The sequence below is a fragment of the Dermochelys coriacea genome, chromosome 1 (genome assembly GCF_009764565.3).
Source record: "Dermochelys coriacea isolate rDerCor1 chromosome 1, rDerCor1.pri.v4, whole genome shotgun sequence".
Classification (NCBI taxonomy): Eukaryota; Metazoa; Chordata; order Testudines; family Dermochelyidae; genus Dermochelys; species Dermochelys coriacea.
In genome coordinates this window covers 43,831,956-43,847,149 of record NC_050068.2, presented here as the reverse complement: position 1 = coordinate 43,847,149, position 15,194 = coordinate 43,831,956, and the positions used below count along the sequence as shown (strand labels likewise).

The window sequence follows — 15,194 nt, the reverse complement described above, 5'->3', positions numbered from 1 at the left end:
CTCATCTCGCATCTCAACTACTGCAATGTCCTTTTCTCCGGCAAATGCAATTTTGCCCAAGTCGTATCCATTCAGAATACTGCTTCAAATCATTTTCCTAGCCTATCACTTTGACCACATCATCCCACCCCCTTTGCATCCTTCCACTGGCTCCCTCTTCTCTATCACAAAACAAACTGCTTTTCTTTACATTCAAGGCTCTTCACTGCCCATCCCACCCTAGCTATCATCTGTTGTTCACTATTGAGATGTTAGCTCCTGCCTCCCTGGCCCACTTGTTAAATTTTCAAACAAGCACCTTCATACTTTCTGCCATGCTGCCCTATATTATCCTTCTTCAAACCCTCCTTGAAACTCTTCTTTTCCAGCTTGACAAGAGTTAGGCCGCTCTTGTCCTGAGACGACTCCCTATATCATGCTGACCAATATTGTCTCATTTTCTTATACTCCCTGAGCTGTCTGTATCCATCTGTTGTCTCTTGTTTGCACCGCGCCTACCACAATGGGGTCCTGCTCTGTGACTAGGGCTTCTAGGTACTAAGGTAATACTAATAAATAATAATCACTAAAAGTTGTTTCCTTGCCACTCCTAACTTGACTCCCCTCAGAAGTTGAAGTTGCAGGATTGATAGTTTGTAAAAAAATTCTTGTTTTTTTAACTGAGTGCACTTGATCTGAAAGAAGCTGAGATACAATAAATACGGAACCCCACCATGCCATTATTCAAAATAGTTTTTAGAGTAGAGTTGCACTGTAAGTAGTTTCTTCTAAGTTACAATACACAAGAGACAAATATATAATATATGGAAAATTGAAGTTGAAATACCTGATAGTCTGAGGTCATAATAAGTCCACCTGAGGTAGTGGTAGGAGGAACAACTCTCACTTTTTTCAATGGGGGTCCCTGTGTATGACTGTTGTCTTGGTTCCCTGGATGACCAGTTCCATTAGTATGGTTATTGCCCTGCTGCTGCTGCTGGTTCTTCTCAATTGGTTAAACAAAAAGAAAAATTTCAACTCAGAAGCAGTACAAGAGCAGCAAATGTGAAATACCGAGGTAAAGCTCAAGGAGACAAGATGATACTGTATTTTAATACTTACTTTGTCTCCTTTATCATCAGGTTCTTCTTCTGTTAAAAATTCTCGTTTTGGGTAGGGGATCTGACAACCTGCAAAAACACTGCAAAAACAAGTTAGCAGACTTGGTATATCTGCCTAGAATCAGAGAGGTTAGTCGTAGATCAAGAACTAGTATTTTGTCTGGTCTAGTTTCAAATTTCCTGAGCCACAGCCTAATATATCTCACTGTCAAGAAGTTTAACCCTTCTTAATAACATCATTTACTTAGCCTAGGTATTCCCATGTATTTGTTTTAACTTTTTGGTCATTTCTATTCTCCTCCCAACTCCTACAATTTGTCAGTGTTTCTGGATAATGAGGTGACCAGACTGGAGCTGGAGAGATGGAAGAGTCCTATAAGATAGCAGAGTCAATTCCTCTATTAGTGCACAATGTAGTTCCCTTCATCCAGGTATAAAGAAATTCATAAAATGTTGAATTACATAAAGGTCATCAATAATTGTGGTCCAGATGGTTAAAAACACCATTACCAAATAAAAAAAATTAACTGTGACACGATGTGGAAGCCTTTGGAGGTATGTGATCTCTCACCTTAGATTCATGGACATACATGAATGAATTTGTTACTACTAACCCAAGCTAAGATTTCTCCACTAGTAATCATATGGATATACCTTTATTTATAACTAGCCTCTGCGAACATGCTATTCATTTTGTATTAAAACGCTGCCAATTTAAGGTTGAGGGAAAAGAGTATTGACCTAAGAGCAGTTTCTGCAAAACCAAACCACTTGCACGACAGCATTAGTATATAAAAGACAGGTCAGGACAGTTATAAATATTTCACTAAGCTGAGCTGAATTAATTTCATTTTAATTAACTGTTATAAATATACACAACACATTTTATAAATTCTTCCCTTAATAATGAAAAAAAGAATGATACGCGCATATGCTACTGGCCTTTCTAAAACAAGGCCACTCAAGCACTGGCTGGCCATCTTAGGATGCTTTATCATAGACTGTTCATCCTTTTTGTCGGTAAGCTTTCTTATGTTTAGAAATCTCCCTGTGCAGTTGAAAAGAAAGTGTATCTACGGAAAATGGATTTAGGCTGTGAAGTATGAAAGTACAGGGACACAGTACTATTTCTCCCCCATCCCCCCACCTCCCATCTACTGAATTTACAACAAAGGATAAGATGGAAAAATGTAAACTAATTAGTAAATGTCATCTGGCATTCTAAAACAGAGAACTGGACCTGCAGGCACTTAGCAGTTGTCCACAAAGATCTGTAGCATGCATAATCACCCTGTCAGTGAATAACAGGATTAGTGCTGTGACTAACAGGATCAAAGTTTCATAAAGCAAGAGATTAATAGGAACGCTACTTAATTTTAAAAACTGCAAGTGGCATTTTAGTTATTATAGTTTTTTCTTTACTTGTCAGACAGTAGGTATTTAATTCATTATTCACACACATAGGTATGTATTTATAGTAAGCAGTAAACAAAGTGCATACATAAAAAAAATCTGAACATGCTAATGGATTAATAAAAACTGACCACTTACTCAGATGTGGGAAGTGGATCTTCTAAGAAATAAGGATCCTGCATAGCCTGTTCTGAGGTAATTCTCTTTATTGGGTCCATAGTAAGCAATTTCTGAAGCTAAGCAAAGTTTTAAAAAAAGTTCAGTATTACAAAAACTATTAACAAAAGCCTTCGTCCTCCTGTATTCTGACATGCCACACTGCCACTCATATGATCTAATTTCTAGACCCCAATCACTAATGGCAAATATGAACCATATTTTCCCATCATGTTTTAAATATTAATTGAATTTGTTATTGAACAACCACTTGTTTCTCCCTATAAAACTTAAAACTCACTCAAATAATTAGCTTTGCCATAAGTGCTCTACCAACAAAATCCTCGAAACTTCCCCTGCCCCAATAAATCAATCACTGTAGTTTTGTTGGTCTGCCCTTTCTTAGTGAAGAAGCTTTATTTTAAAATGAATTCATACACAATAACTGAGATTTTATGTCACACTGACATGAACATTTACTTGGAAGAAATTGTCTTTGAGGAATTTTCATTTGATTTACAGACAACAAATATTCTGACCAAGGCCCCACATTTACTACAGCCCATTATCAGTACTATTTATATAGCACCATTGACATGGAATACCCACCACAGAAAGTGGAAATGATAAGGTAATGCATTTCTAGATGGGATAGGAAACTCCACCTGCCCACGTAACTCACAAACAGCGTGATCCAATGTGCGCATACTAATTATGAGGATAGCAGGCTCACTGTATTTTAAATGTCTGAATGGTATTCAGATGAGGGGGATGAGCAAAATCTTAGATCTTAGTTTATTTATTGATCTCAAACTACAAGTGAAATCAATGGAAAGGCTCCAGCAGGTGCAGCTGCCCGCCTCTTCCATGAGCACATCAAGCCTGTGCTCTAGTCCCTCAGCTGGGTGCGAATCCACTTCCATAGCCAGTTTAAGGTCATTGTCTTAATCTTCATACTAATTAATAGATCAGGTATCAGCTACATTAAAGATCATATTTCATATTTCATCCAATGCTAAGAAAGTCGTGCTTCTCTGGGACAATGCAGATCACAAAGCATGAGAGCACCAAGGACAAAGCAAAGTATAAGACTATTTCTAGAGGAAATCAGAGAAATTTAACCTGACTACTTTCACGAAATACTACAAACCTTCTCCTTTGACATAGTTTTTCCATCATAACTAGAATAACTTTCAAAACTAACCCACTTCTCTCCTTCTCTTTCTGTTTTCCCCCAATCAAAACAGCACTAACCCAAGCAGAGCTTTCTATAACCAAAAAGATAGTAGAGCAAGTGTCTTCAAGAAGTTCTCTATGGATTTTGCTATTGTCAATCTATTTTATGTAGAAGGCATTCAGATACTTACATAACAGATAGCAGTACAAAATCCTAAAACAGTATATACAGAGGGGAGGGAAAAACAAAGATTGTCCTAATCACAGTGAAATAAAATAGGGATTTAGGTGGAAATGGTTTTCAAATACTCCTAACAAAGTTATGTGCTCTGAGGAAATGATTAGCTAGCAGGCAGAAACTGGTCTTAAAGCTTACTGTTACATAATCTCACATGTATAGGCAGAGATACAAACTCTTTAGGTGTAAATTCAGTCCAAGTTGGAATAATTGATCTAACCCTTAAAATATCCAAGTGTGGTACTGCTCTTAAAGTCAGTCAGCATGATTTTATGAGAGGAACACAATGTTGCAGAAGCTCTCTGCGCATTTATATTGCATTCATCACTATTGCATCCTCAGCACATTACAAATTCTGAAGTGAACACATTAGGGCCCTCTCGACACAGGGATGTTACATCGCATTAGTTTGTTCACTGTGAGTGCAGCAATTTAACTACATCAAACTGAAGTGCACCCACACCAGTTTGTCATGCCAGCCTAAGGTGCCTCTATCTGTTATTCATTATATTCCCACAGCTCTGCACTATTTGCTCAGTATTCTGGGTAGATATCCCATGGTGCACTGCTCCACCACAAAGATCCATGTTTTGTGATTTTTCTTGTTGTGGATGCCTCATCAGTAAGTGCATGCCTACTGGAAAATGCAGGAAATTAGGGTATGTGGGGGAGTGTTCAAATTAACAAACTCCCCATATTCCTCTGCTGGCATCCAGTAATTTTGTCAGTGCCATTTTTGAACTGCTGTCAGACAGCATGGAGGAGGCACTGCTGGGCAGGGTGGATAAAAATCAATGATTTTAAAAAAATAAATTAAAAAAATCAGATTTTTTGGATAAAATGGTTTTTGAGGAAAAAACCTATCTAAAGATAGTTATAATTAAGATACATTATAGCTCAAAGATATCTCATCATGGAATAGGGATTATAAATTCTAATTCTATAGCATGAGACAATATATTCATGTAACATTTAAGAAGCATTTTGTAAATGAGTTCCAATAGTTCACGGATCTTATTGGATTCCAGGGGCTTCTGTATAGATTATTTAGGGTTAATCTACCCACCCAATGGGACTCAGTGCTCAGTCTAGAAGATACCACCAGAGATGCTTAGTTTTGCAGTTCTCAAACTGTGGATTTGTGTCTCCAGAGATAATATGCTTGTTAACAGCAAAAATGTTTTAAATAATTAATATAGAGATGAGAAATAACAGACCTCAACCCTATTGTCCCTCTGCAAATTTGTGTACACAGAGTCAATCCCTTACTTCTCTCTAAAAGTGCAAAGTTTCAAAAATTTCAATGAATATAAGATTGTTGGGGGTGGAATAGATCAGGACAAGGAGAAGTCTTCAGATAAATGTAAGAAAGGAGGGACAGGCAGTAGAAAAAAAGTGAAACTGTTTGAGCAGCATATTTCAGAAGTCTTGAGGTCTTTCTGAGTGTAGCCTTCATTGATTTGAGATCTACCATACCATTCTCTCACTAGAAGGGAAAACTATAATGGCAGCAGGCCATAAGAGAGACCCAGTTTGGGAATATTTTAATGAAATTCCTCTACCTCTGGGTAAGACAGGCATGCATGCAAAATGCAAACAGTGCAACAAAGAAATGCAAAGTTTGGTTGCCCAAATGAAACAACATAATGGGAAGTGTTCCTTCTCAGGAGGAAGCTGCGTTGAAGACAATGAAAGGAACATATCTGAACATGCACGATCTTCAGGTTGGTAAACTTTTTTATTTCATACTTCTTTCTTAAGCACTGCCTGTCTTCATGCTGGACTATTCTTGAATTCTCATGTTTGAGCAAAAAATATAGTTGTTACTCTATGGCACTACCATTTTAGATGCAGTTGTGATAAAAAATAAATAGCTGAAATAGGCAGATCTTCCTTTTACAATTTCACCTTTAAAATAGAACTGAGTGTCAGTGAATGTAATGAGTAAATACTAAATGAGCAGTATGGTAATAATAATTAAATAACTGCATTGGTTTATTTTGTTTAGAATCCACCCTCAATATACAGGATTCTGAAGACTATCCACCTTCAAAATCACGATGATTTTCTACAGTTTCAGAGTTATCTGCCAACGATAATGTTTTAGTCTCATCATGTATGTCTCATAGCCACAGTATATCACCTGTAGCAAAAAGAAAAAAAAAATCTCCATCATCCAGAAACAACTATATAGATAAGTTTGTGATAAGAACCAGCAGATTACAAAAAGAGGTAATTGATGAAAAAATTGCCCAGTTTGTTTATGTAACAAATTCTCCTTTCCTTACGATTGAGAACCCACACTTCATTAACATGGTAGTCATTAAAACCAGGATACAGTCCACCCAACAGAGCAGATGTCGCAGGCAAATTGTTGGATATAGTGTATGAAAGAAATTGAGCAGTGTGCAAAAAGTCTAGAGGGTGAAATTGCTAACCTGAGTCTTGATGGGTGGAGCAATGCCCACACTGATCCTGTTGTATGTGCTTGTGTGACAACAGAAGAAGGGAATGTCTTCCTTACAGAAACAATTGATACATCAGGAAATGTACACACAGCAGAATACTTATAAGAAGTAGCAGTAAAAGCTATAACAAACTGAAAAAAAGTTTAAATGTCTAGTACACAGCTTGGTCACAGATAATGCTGCAAATGTATCCAAGATGAGAAGAAATTATGTAGAAGAGAGTCCCAAGCTAACAACACAGTTGTGGTGCTCATCTGATGCACCTCCTAGCCAAAGCCTTCAGTATTCCAGAAATAAAGGCTAATGTTGTTGAAATTGCAAAAGACTTCTGTAACAACCACTTTGCAGCAGCTGCTCTGAAAAAAGTGGGAGGAACCAAGCTAACTCTCCCATAAGGTGTGCGATGGACTCAGTAGTGGACTGTTTTGAGCACTATATCAAGAACTGGTCTAATGTAATGAAAGTTTGTGAAAAAAACTGTGGAAAAAATAGATGGCACTGTCACAGCCAAAGTTCTCAACATTGGGCTTAAGAGAAATGTTGAACATATGCTGAGTACCCTGAAGCCTATTTCTGTAGTCTTCAATAAAATGCAGGGAAATAGCTGTTTTATTGCTGACGCTGTTGAAATTTGGAAGGAACTAAGTGAGATCTTAAAAAGAGAAATATGCAATGACAGAGTTAAATTACAAGCATTAAAAAAACAAATGGGACAAACACTATCTCCAGCTTATTTTATTGCAAATATTCTCAGTACTGGGTATTAGGGTCAAACCTTAACTGCTGAAGAAGAGGAGTTGGCTATGACATGGACATCCAGCAACCATCCCTCCATAATGCCAACTATAATAAACTTCAGAGCTAAGGGTGCACCATTCAAGAAATATGTTTGTTGATGATGTTTTAAAGAAAGTCACACCAGTGAACTGAATTCAGAGACTGCTGAAGTGATAATTTCACTTTTAAACAGCAGTAGCTTCTTCTGCCGATGTAGAAAGAAAATTTTCTTCCTTTGGACTAATTCACTCCAAATTCGAGAAATCGTTTGGGACCTGAAAAAACAGAAAAGCTTGTTTTTCTTTTCCAGATTATGAACAAACAGGAAATGAAGGTGAAGATGACTGAGTTTGCAGTAGAAGCCAATATTTTAAGTTTCTCATGTTGACCTGGCTTACAGTCTATTTAATTTTTTTTAAAAATATTTTATTTAACTATTTTAGTTAAAAACAATTTTAACAAAAACAAACCTGATTTTAAAAAACTTGACCATTTAAATTCAAAAATTCATATGTTAGTTTTGTTAAAATATTATATGGTTGCTGCTGAAGAAAAAAATCCAGAATATGTAATGTTGTTGTTTAAGTTAAATAAAACAATTTAAATGTCTGTCTGGTCACGTTCTCCTCCTAATACAGCAAAAATTCTCCAAATATTAATGATTAACCTGTTGAATTGGAGATAGTTCACCTCCCAATGACTTCATAAATATTTGCTTCAATTACCTTTGGTAAATGAAATAACCAAACAATCATTCATTTTCTGATATAGCTGTAAAACTAATCTGAAAAGTTTTCAAAATAAATCACTTTAAAATCTCTGAGTTGTGAAGAATATGTATTAAGGTTATAACAACCAACAAGAATGCACTTTTATGTAGAAATACATGATTAAATTGAGTCTTCCTGACGAGTGATTTAAATCATTATTTAAATCAATTTGATTTAAATTAAATCCACCCTGCTGCTGAGCACCATGATAAGTCATTAATATGAACAGGATGCACATACATTGGCAGTTGTTTGTGGATGGATTTGGTCCTGCCATTTCATAGGGCTTTGAATGCCAGAGTGATACGATTAATGAAGGAGGAGAAGCAGGATGAGGATGAAATTGAGCAGTTACTTCTGCAGAGGATTTATCTAGAGTAGCTTTACTAAGTAAAGTGCCACTTCTGGGCTCAGGAAGCTAACTGTGAATGATAGGACAGAGTAGCAATGCACCACAGGGACAACCAGCTATCGTGGCAGAACCTCAAGATAAGAAAGGTACTTTCCTATAAGTCTGTGCAGAGCTCACCCTGGAGCTGCAGAGTTGGAACACCAAACAAGAGAGCTCTCCTCATCAGGGAAAAGTATGCTGCTAGCACCATCAGGAAGTTTGCTACTCCTAAGTGCTCCTGATTAGTGACTAACCAGTTCGATGTTAGTCGATTAACTGTTGGGGCTGTTGTCAAGGAGGTTTGTGATACTATGGAGAGGGCACTGCTGTGCTATGTCATAAAGCTTGGCAATAATCAAACGTTTATTTGCTTAGATGGGGCTCTCAAACTATATTGGGGCTATTGCCTATTTTTGGCCTCCATACCAGGCCAAAGACTTAACCAACAGGAAGGGATATTTCTCCCTGGAGCTCCAATGCCTGTCTGGATGCTCTCCAGGAAAGATTCACCAATATTAACATGGGGTGGTTTGGAAAGGTCCATGATGCCAGTATCTTTAGAAACTCTGGTCTGTGTGGAATGAGCAAGAAAATGTTTGCCCTCCCAGATTAATTACTATGGACAGTAACGGAGTTATGATTCCTCCTGTCATTCCTGGAGACACAGTTACCTTCTGCTTCCCTAGCTTGTGAAGACTTTCCTTGGCTGCTTGGACAAGAGAAAGAAGCAATTTAATTTTGTACTGAGCAGTTGCAGAATATCAGTGGAGGGTGCTTTTGGAAGAATGAAGCTTAGGTGGCAGTGACTTATAAAAAGGCTGAATGTTTCCTAATTACGTGCCCTGTGTGATAAATATTTGCTGTACTTTGCACAAGATATGTGATCGCAAGGGAGGGTGGGTGGGAACAGGAAGTGGTGTGACTTTCTGAACATTATAGACAGCTAGAGAGGGTGCCTCCCTCAACACGCCCAAAGTAGTCAGGGAAAACAGCATCAGGAGTGCATTGTGCTCTACTCTCAGGTCAGGAAGTAGCCGTGGTAATGAATGTACTGGAACCAAGGAAATATGTATTTGTTTTTATTAGGAATTGAGAGTATGGGGGATACTAATACTATGCCATTTACGGCTGGAGATGTACCTCAATAAATTTTTTCAGCCAAAATGAATTCACTGCGTTAACAAAAAACACAGGTAACAAGTTTCAGAGTAGCAGCTGTGTTAGTCTGTATCCGCAAAAAGAAAAGGAGTACTTGTGGCACCTTAGAGACTAATAAATTTGAGCATAAGCTTTTGTGAGCTATAGCTCACTTCATCGGATGCATGCAGTGGAAAATACAAGGGGGAGATCTTATATAAAAGAGAACATGAAACAATGGGTGTTACCATACACACTGTAATGAGAGTGATCAGGTAAGGTGAGCTATTACTAGCAGGAGAGGAAAAAAACCTTTTGTAGTGATAATCAAGGTGGGCCATTTCCAGCAGTTGACAAGAACGTGTGAGGAACGTGTGTGTGGGGGGGGAAATAAACATGGGGAAATAGTTTTACTTTGTGTAATGACACATCCACTCCCAGTCTTTATTCAAGCCCAATGTAATGGTGTCCAGTTTGCAAATTAATTCCAATTCAGCAGTCTGGAAAGTCAGAAAAAGCACAAGTATTTATTGCATCAATCCTAGTCTCCAGGCCAACAACGATAAAATATTTCTTTTCCACAATTTTGGAATGTCATTCCCATCTTCTCCCATGCAGAGGTTCCCTTCAAAATGGTAAATTGTTTTGTCAAATTACTTCCCTCTAGTATAGGCCCTCTACAACAAAGGTTGAGTAACTGTGCTAGTTTGAGTAGGTGTGAGAATAGTTGGTTGTCTGTGCTGGTTTGAGGTAGGTGGAGGGCTACAGGGATGTGTGAACAGGGGCAGCAGTCAGCCAGCTAGTTATTCCATGTGAAACCCTGCAGGCTTATCCTCACTTTGGAATATGTTACCCTGAGGAAAATCCTGAAGCAATGGGCAAACCAGGAAGATACACAGCATTGCTATTTACCAACCTATTTACGCCTGTTTACCTCATACATGGTGCACGAGTGGAACAGAAACACTAGATCAGGGGTAAGCAATCTATGGCATGTGTGCCAAAAGGCGGCACGTAAGCTGATTTTCAGTGGCACTCACACTGCCCGGGTCCTGGCCATCGGTCCAGGGGCTCCACTGGCAGCCGGGGTTCATGGCCCCAGCCCCACTTAGCCCACTGCCAGCCCCGGTTCATGGCCACCAGTCCCAGGGGCTCCGCAGCTGGCCTGGGGAACCAGCCGCCAGCACACTGCAAGCCGGGGTTCTGGCTGCCGGCCCCCTCAGCTCGCTGCCAGTCCCGGGTCCTGGCCACCGGTCCGGGGGGCTCTGCTGCCGGTCGGGGTCCTGGCTGCCGGCCCCGGGCTCTGCAGCAGCCCCCAGCAGTGGCCCTCTGGCCCCAGCCTGGGGCTGTGAGGGGTGCAGACAGGGCCAAGAGGGGGCACAGTTCAGCATGGATCACATGGATTCTTATTATTGGCATGTGAAACCTTAAATTAGAGTGAATAAATGAAGACTCGGCACACCACTTCTGAAAGGTTGCTGACCCTTGCACTAGATATATGGGAAATCCTCAGAGAGCTTCTGTGCCTTCCAGTGTGATGCATGACAAGACACACCACTAACTTTGCCTTAAGTTCTCTTTTAGAATACCTACATAAAGTATACTTCAAAGTTAAAAGAATTCTGGACTAGCTGTTCTAAAAGCCAAATGCCTTTTAATGTCTTAGACACATTTCAGAAGGGATATCTCCTGTTTTGGGCCAAATACCTCAAGAAATCTCAACTTTACTAAAACGGATTGCAATGATGAAAATGAACCAATGTACCTTTTTACTATTTTTTCTTCTTTCTGGACCTTCCTCTAAAATAAACATGCTTGCCTTGCAATGTGTTTGATTTATTTATTTAAAGCTCCTCTGGTGCTGACTTTTTGACCTAGGGGTGAATGGGAGGAAGGGAGAGGGAATGGGAAGCAGCTTGAAGAGGGTGCTATGGAGGTGATAAGTGTGGCTAGTGGTGGCAGGATTTTATACTATAGAGAAATAAAACTTAACAGCTATAAGTCTCCAGCGTAGATATCATTTTGAGCATGCTGGGGAGGGGGATGTTAAATGCAAGTAGGTGGAAGAAGACTCCCAGCTCTGTAAAGTATGGTGTCAGGAAAGAAAAAGTAGTTTAAATCACCTATTGCAGTTATGTCATAATACAGAATACAATTTTTACTGGCAGAGCTGCCCTTTGCAGCAATTTCAGTCTGGCAGCTGGTAGAGATTTTCTCCACAGCAGTGTGTCTACGTGAGGTTCTCATGTAATGTCCAAATCTGCTGTTTCATGGTTCTTGGCTACCCTGATAAATCTCCTTCTGGTTGGAGCCCATGACAAACATGGGTTCCAGGCTTTTGGTGGGATTTGGGGCGTTGCCATGTTGGCTTGGATACTTTCTGTTTTGTCTGGGGTCTTTTGTGGATAACTATCCACCACATAATTCTCAGGTTTGGTGGTGGCATTCCTTGCAAAACACAGTCACGATCATCAGAATATGAGCAGGTAGTGGGAGCATTTCCAGAGGTCCCTTGTGCTTAGGTACTTTTGCCAGAGCTCCTTTGTTTTGACTAGGCATTTGGGACATCTCTAGGAGAGCCCCTCTTCTTTATTTGCTCTAATGGTATCTTGTAGATATCTATATTCCAGTGACTCTTCTACAGATGGGACTGGACATGCAGCTCTTCCAAAGACAGCAATCAAGTCCAGAACTTCTGCAAGGGTTTACAGAGAACCATGAGGGAGGGGGAGCATGGCTGCTATAATGGATATGGATACTCTGGTGTGTGAACTCTTTACTATTGAATACTGGTATGGAAAAGCGGTACTCTTGGCTGCTTGCCACTCTTTAAACCAAGAGGTGACATCAGTCAAGATGACCCCAGAAAAGTGGACGGCCCAGAAACAAGTTCATCCAGCTGCGAAGCAATGCAGTGTGGGGTATAGTAGTTGGATGACTGTCAGAAGTGGAGTAGCTAAGAATGTGTCCACACAAACATTAAAGCGAACAAACTCAATGTGAAGTAGAGTTGCTTCCATTCCAAGGATTACTTACTGCAATCTAAGATGCCAAATAATTTGGTTTAAGAACAAGTTGTGAGTGGACACAAGGCCCTTTAAGGCAAACTAACTACAGTTACTCTGATGTAACATTTCTAGACAAGGCCTAGAAATTCTCATTTTCTCCAGCTCTCACAGAATATATTTTTGTTTTATTGTGAGAAGAGTAGGTCAAAGTAGTGGGGTTTCCATTCAATCTAAAGCGGCGAGATATGTAGTAGTTTCTAGACCAAGTGCCATATACACAGAGAACCCTGCTTTCCACACATACGAGTTTCACCTTCTCTGACAGTTCCATTAATATAGTGGAATCTAACTGTGACAGGGGAAGTTGTGTAGAATGAGATGGTCCTTCATGTACCTAGGCAAATCCCATAGCAGGCTTAGAAGATAAAGATGAAAATTCTGAACTTAATGCTTTATTGAATGATGAAGCCATGCAAAGAAAGGCGCACAAGGCAATGGGCTCTCATTACTTACATCACCCAGTATGTGGACTGCTGTATTTTCCAACCTTTGTTGCTTTTATAAACAAGTGTGAATCTACTTTGAAAAGTGACTATATAAAAATGGAATCTTTTAATTCCATGTCTGCCCCTTGTATTTGGTTTTTGGTTTATTTTAGTGATAAATTGTTTTTTTCAATTGCTCTTTACTCCTGTTAGCAAAGCCAACTATTTCTTTTGTGCATAACTGACAGAATGGTTTACTAGATTCTAGTCACACCTAGTCACTGATGGAAGTCTTTAAAATAGTTATACACAACTTACAGCATGAGATTCACAAGCAGTTCTTCACGGTCTGCACATGGCTTTTGTGAAGTATCAGTTTGAATGGAACTCTTCTTGCACTGACTCAGGCACCAGAAAAGGAAAGAGGGAGAGCCGATACACTGAATGGCAATCTCACAGCACAAACTAAACAAAGCAACATCCTGGCATAGCATTTTGGTTATTAGGTTACAGGGCTATCAGTAAGATGCTGATGAGTTCTAAGCACACTGGATCACAAACTGGCAGGAGAAAATAGAAAACACAGTGGAAATTCAGAGATGAATGACTATATAACTATCACGACAGAAGAGATTGAAACTCAGACATTTTCTGCTCCACTCAGGGAGTGCAAAAGTATCTGTTAGTAAAAGACTTTCCATCAAAAAAAATGAGTAAAAATTGTCTAACCCTGGGAAAAAGGAAAGACAGTGCAGAGAGTGCCTTCAGCTTTGTACTGTGATGTCATCCTGTCAGCACAGAGACTTGCTACATTGTACCTGGGAAGGGAAATGAGGTTTCACCTAATTTTCCAGAAGGGACTCTGCAGTTTAGCATAGTAGGAGCAGAGTGGCTGGGTGCACTGTCACATGACCATAGGCATACATAAGGGGAACTCAGGGAAAGAAAATTGAAATAAAAAATTATATAAAAAAAGAGATAATAAACAACATGGGAAGAAGAACCTAGAGAAGTCCCAGATAAGTTCTACCTGGGGAGAGGGTGTGTGTGTGTAAGGATCAGAGTATGAAAAGGGGAAAAGACTCTGAGAAATCAAAGAGCCTATGAAAATTTGCCCCATTTATGAAAATTGGAAAAAAAAGTGTTGCTGGGAGCATCACAGAACCCAGGAATTCACAGGTGCTGGGAAGAAGTTACTCATCTTATGGACTCATGTGTGATCCTTTGATCAGGACAAGGAACTGGGCACAAGCATTCCTGACTGCTCTTAGCTTGAAGTGAAGGAATATCTCTGGGGGAGACCATTTGCCTTGTGTTGTAAGGACATTTAGATGTGCACCCTACCCTCTGAGCGATGCGTCTTTGGTGAGAAGCAACAACGGGGGGGTTTGCAAGAAGGGGATCCCTTTGCAAATGTTGGCTGGGCCTCTCCATCAGCCTAGGGAAATGCTGACCCTTGTGGGGAGTGACAGGGATTTGTCTAGTCTGTCTCTGTTTGGTCTGTAAACTGAGTTGAACCACATATGAAGGCACCACATGTGAAGCCTGGTGTGAGGTATTACCACTGTGCCTGCTGCCACGTGCTCAAAGAGTTGTAGGCTGTTTCTGGCTGATATCTGTGGGCTCTTTTGAATGGTTTCCGTGAGTGTAGCCAGAGAGAGGAATCTGTGTTGAGGTAGGAGAGCTCTGGCCTGTAAACAGTTGAGGTCGGAGCCTTTGAATTCCAGGTACTGTATTGGAGCGAGGGATGATTTCTAGGCATTGATCTGTAGGCCCAGTTCTATAAGCAAGTACATTGCAGCTTTGGTGACTCGGTGAGCCTCTTGGAGAAACCAGGTTTTGAGGAGGCAATAGTCCAGATAAGGATAGATCATGACCCCTTGGGCATGTAAGTGGGAGGCCATCACTGAGAGAACCTTGGAAATTATTCTCGGGGCCAATGATAGCCAGAAGTGGAGCACCCTGTAGTGGAGGTGGTCGTGGTCTTGCCCAAGAATTAATCTGAGAAACCACCTGTGAGTCGGTATGATTAAAAGTAGGCATCCTAAAGGTCAAGGGCTGAAAACAAGTCTCCC

The 15,194-nt window shown here is 40.0% G+C and overlaps 1 protein-coding gene across 3 annotated transcripts in view; it reads right to left on the bottom strand.

Moving 5' to 3' along the window:
* CDK8 (cyclin dependent kinase 8) overlaps window positions 1-15,194 on the bottom strand; it is a 190,174-nt gene that overhangs the window by 4,633 nt on the left and 170,347 nt on the right. For 2 of the 3 annotated variants that reach the window (XM_038383687.2, XM_038383700.1), the window contains 3 exons: window positions 2,652-2,749; window positions 1,102-1,180; window positions 827-985 (listed from right to left, as the gene is read on the bottom strand). In XM_038383687.2, the coding sequence (XP_038239615.1) occupies window positions 827-985; window positions 1,102-1,180; window positions 2,652-2,749 (336 nt within the window). The remainder of the gene's footprint in view (window positions 1-826; window positions 986-1,101; window positions 1,181-2,651; window positions 2,750-15,194) is intronic. The other variant, XM_038383696.2, reaches the window with a different exon arrangement.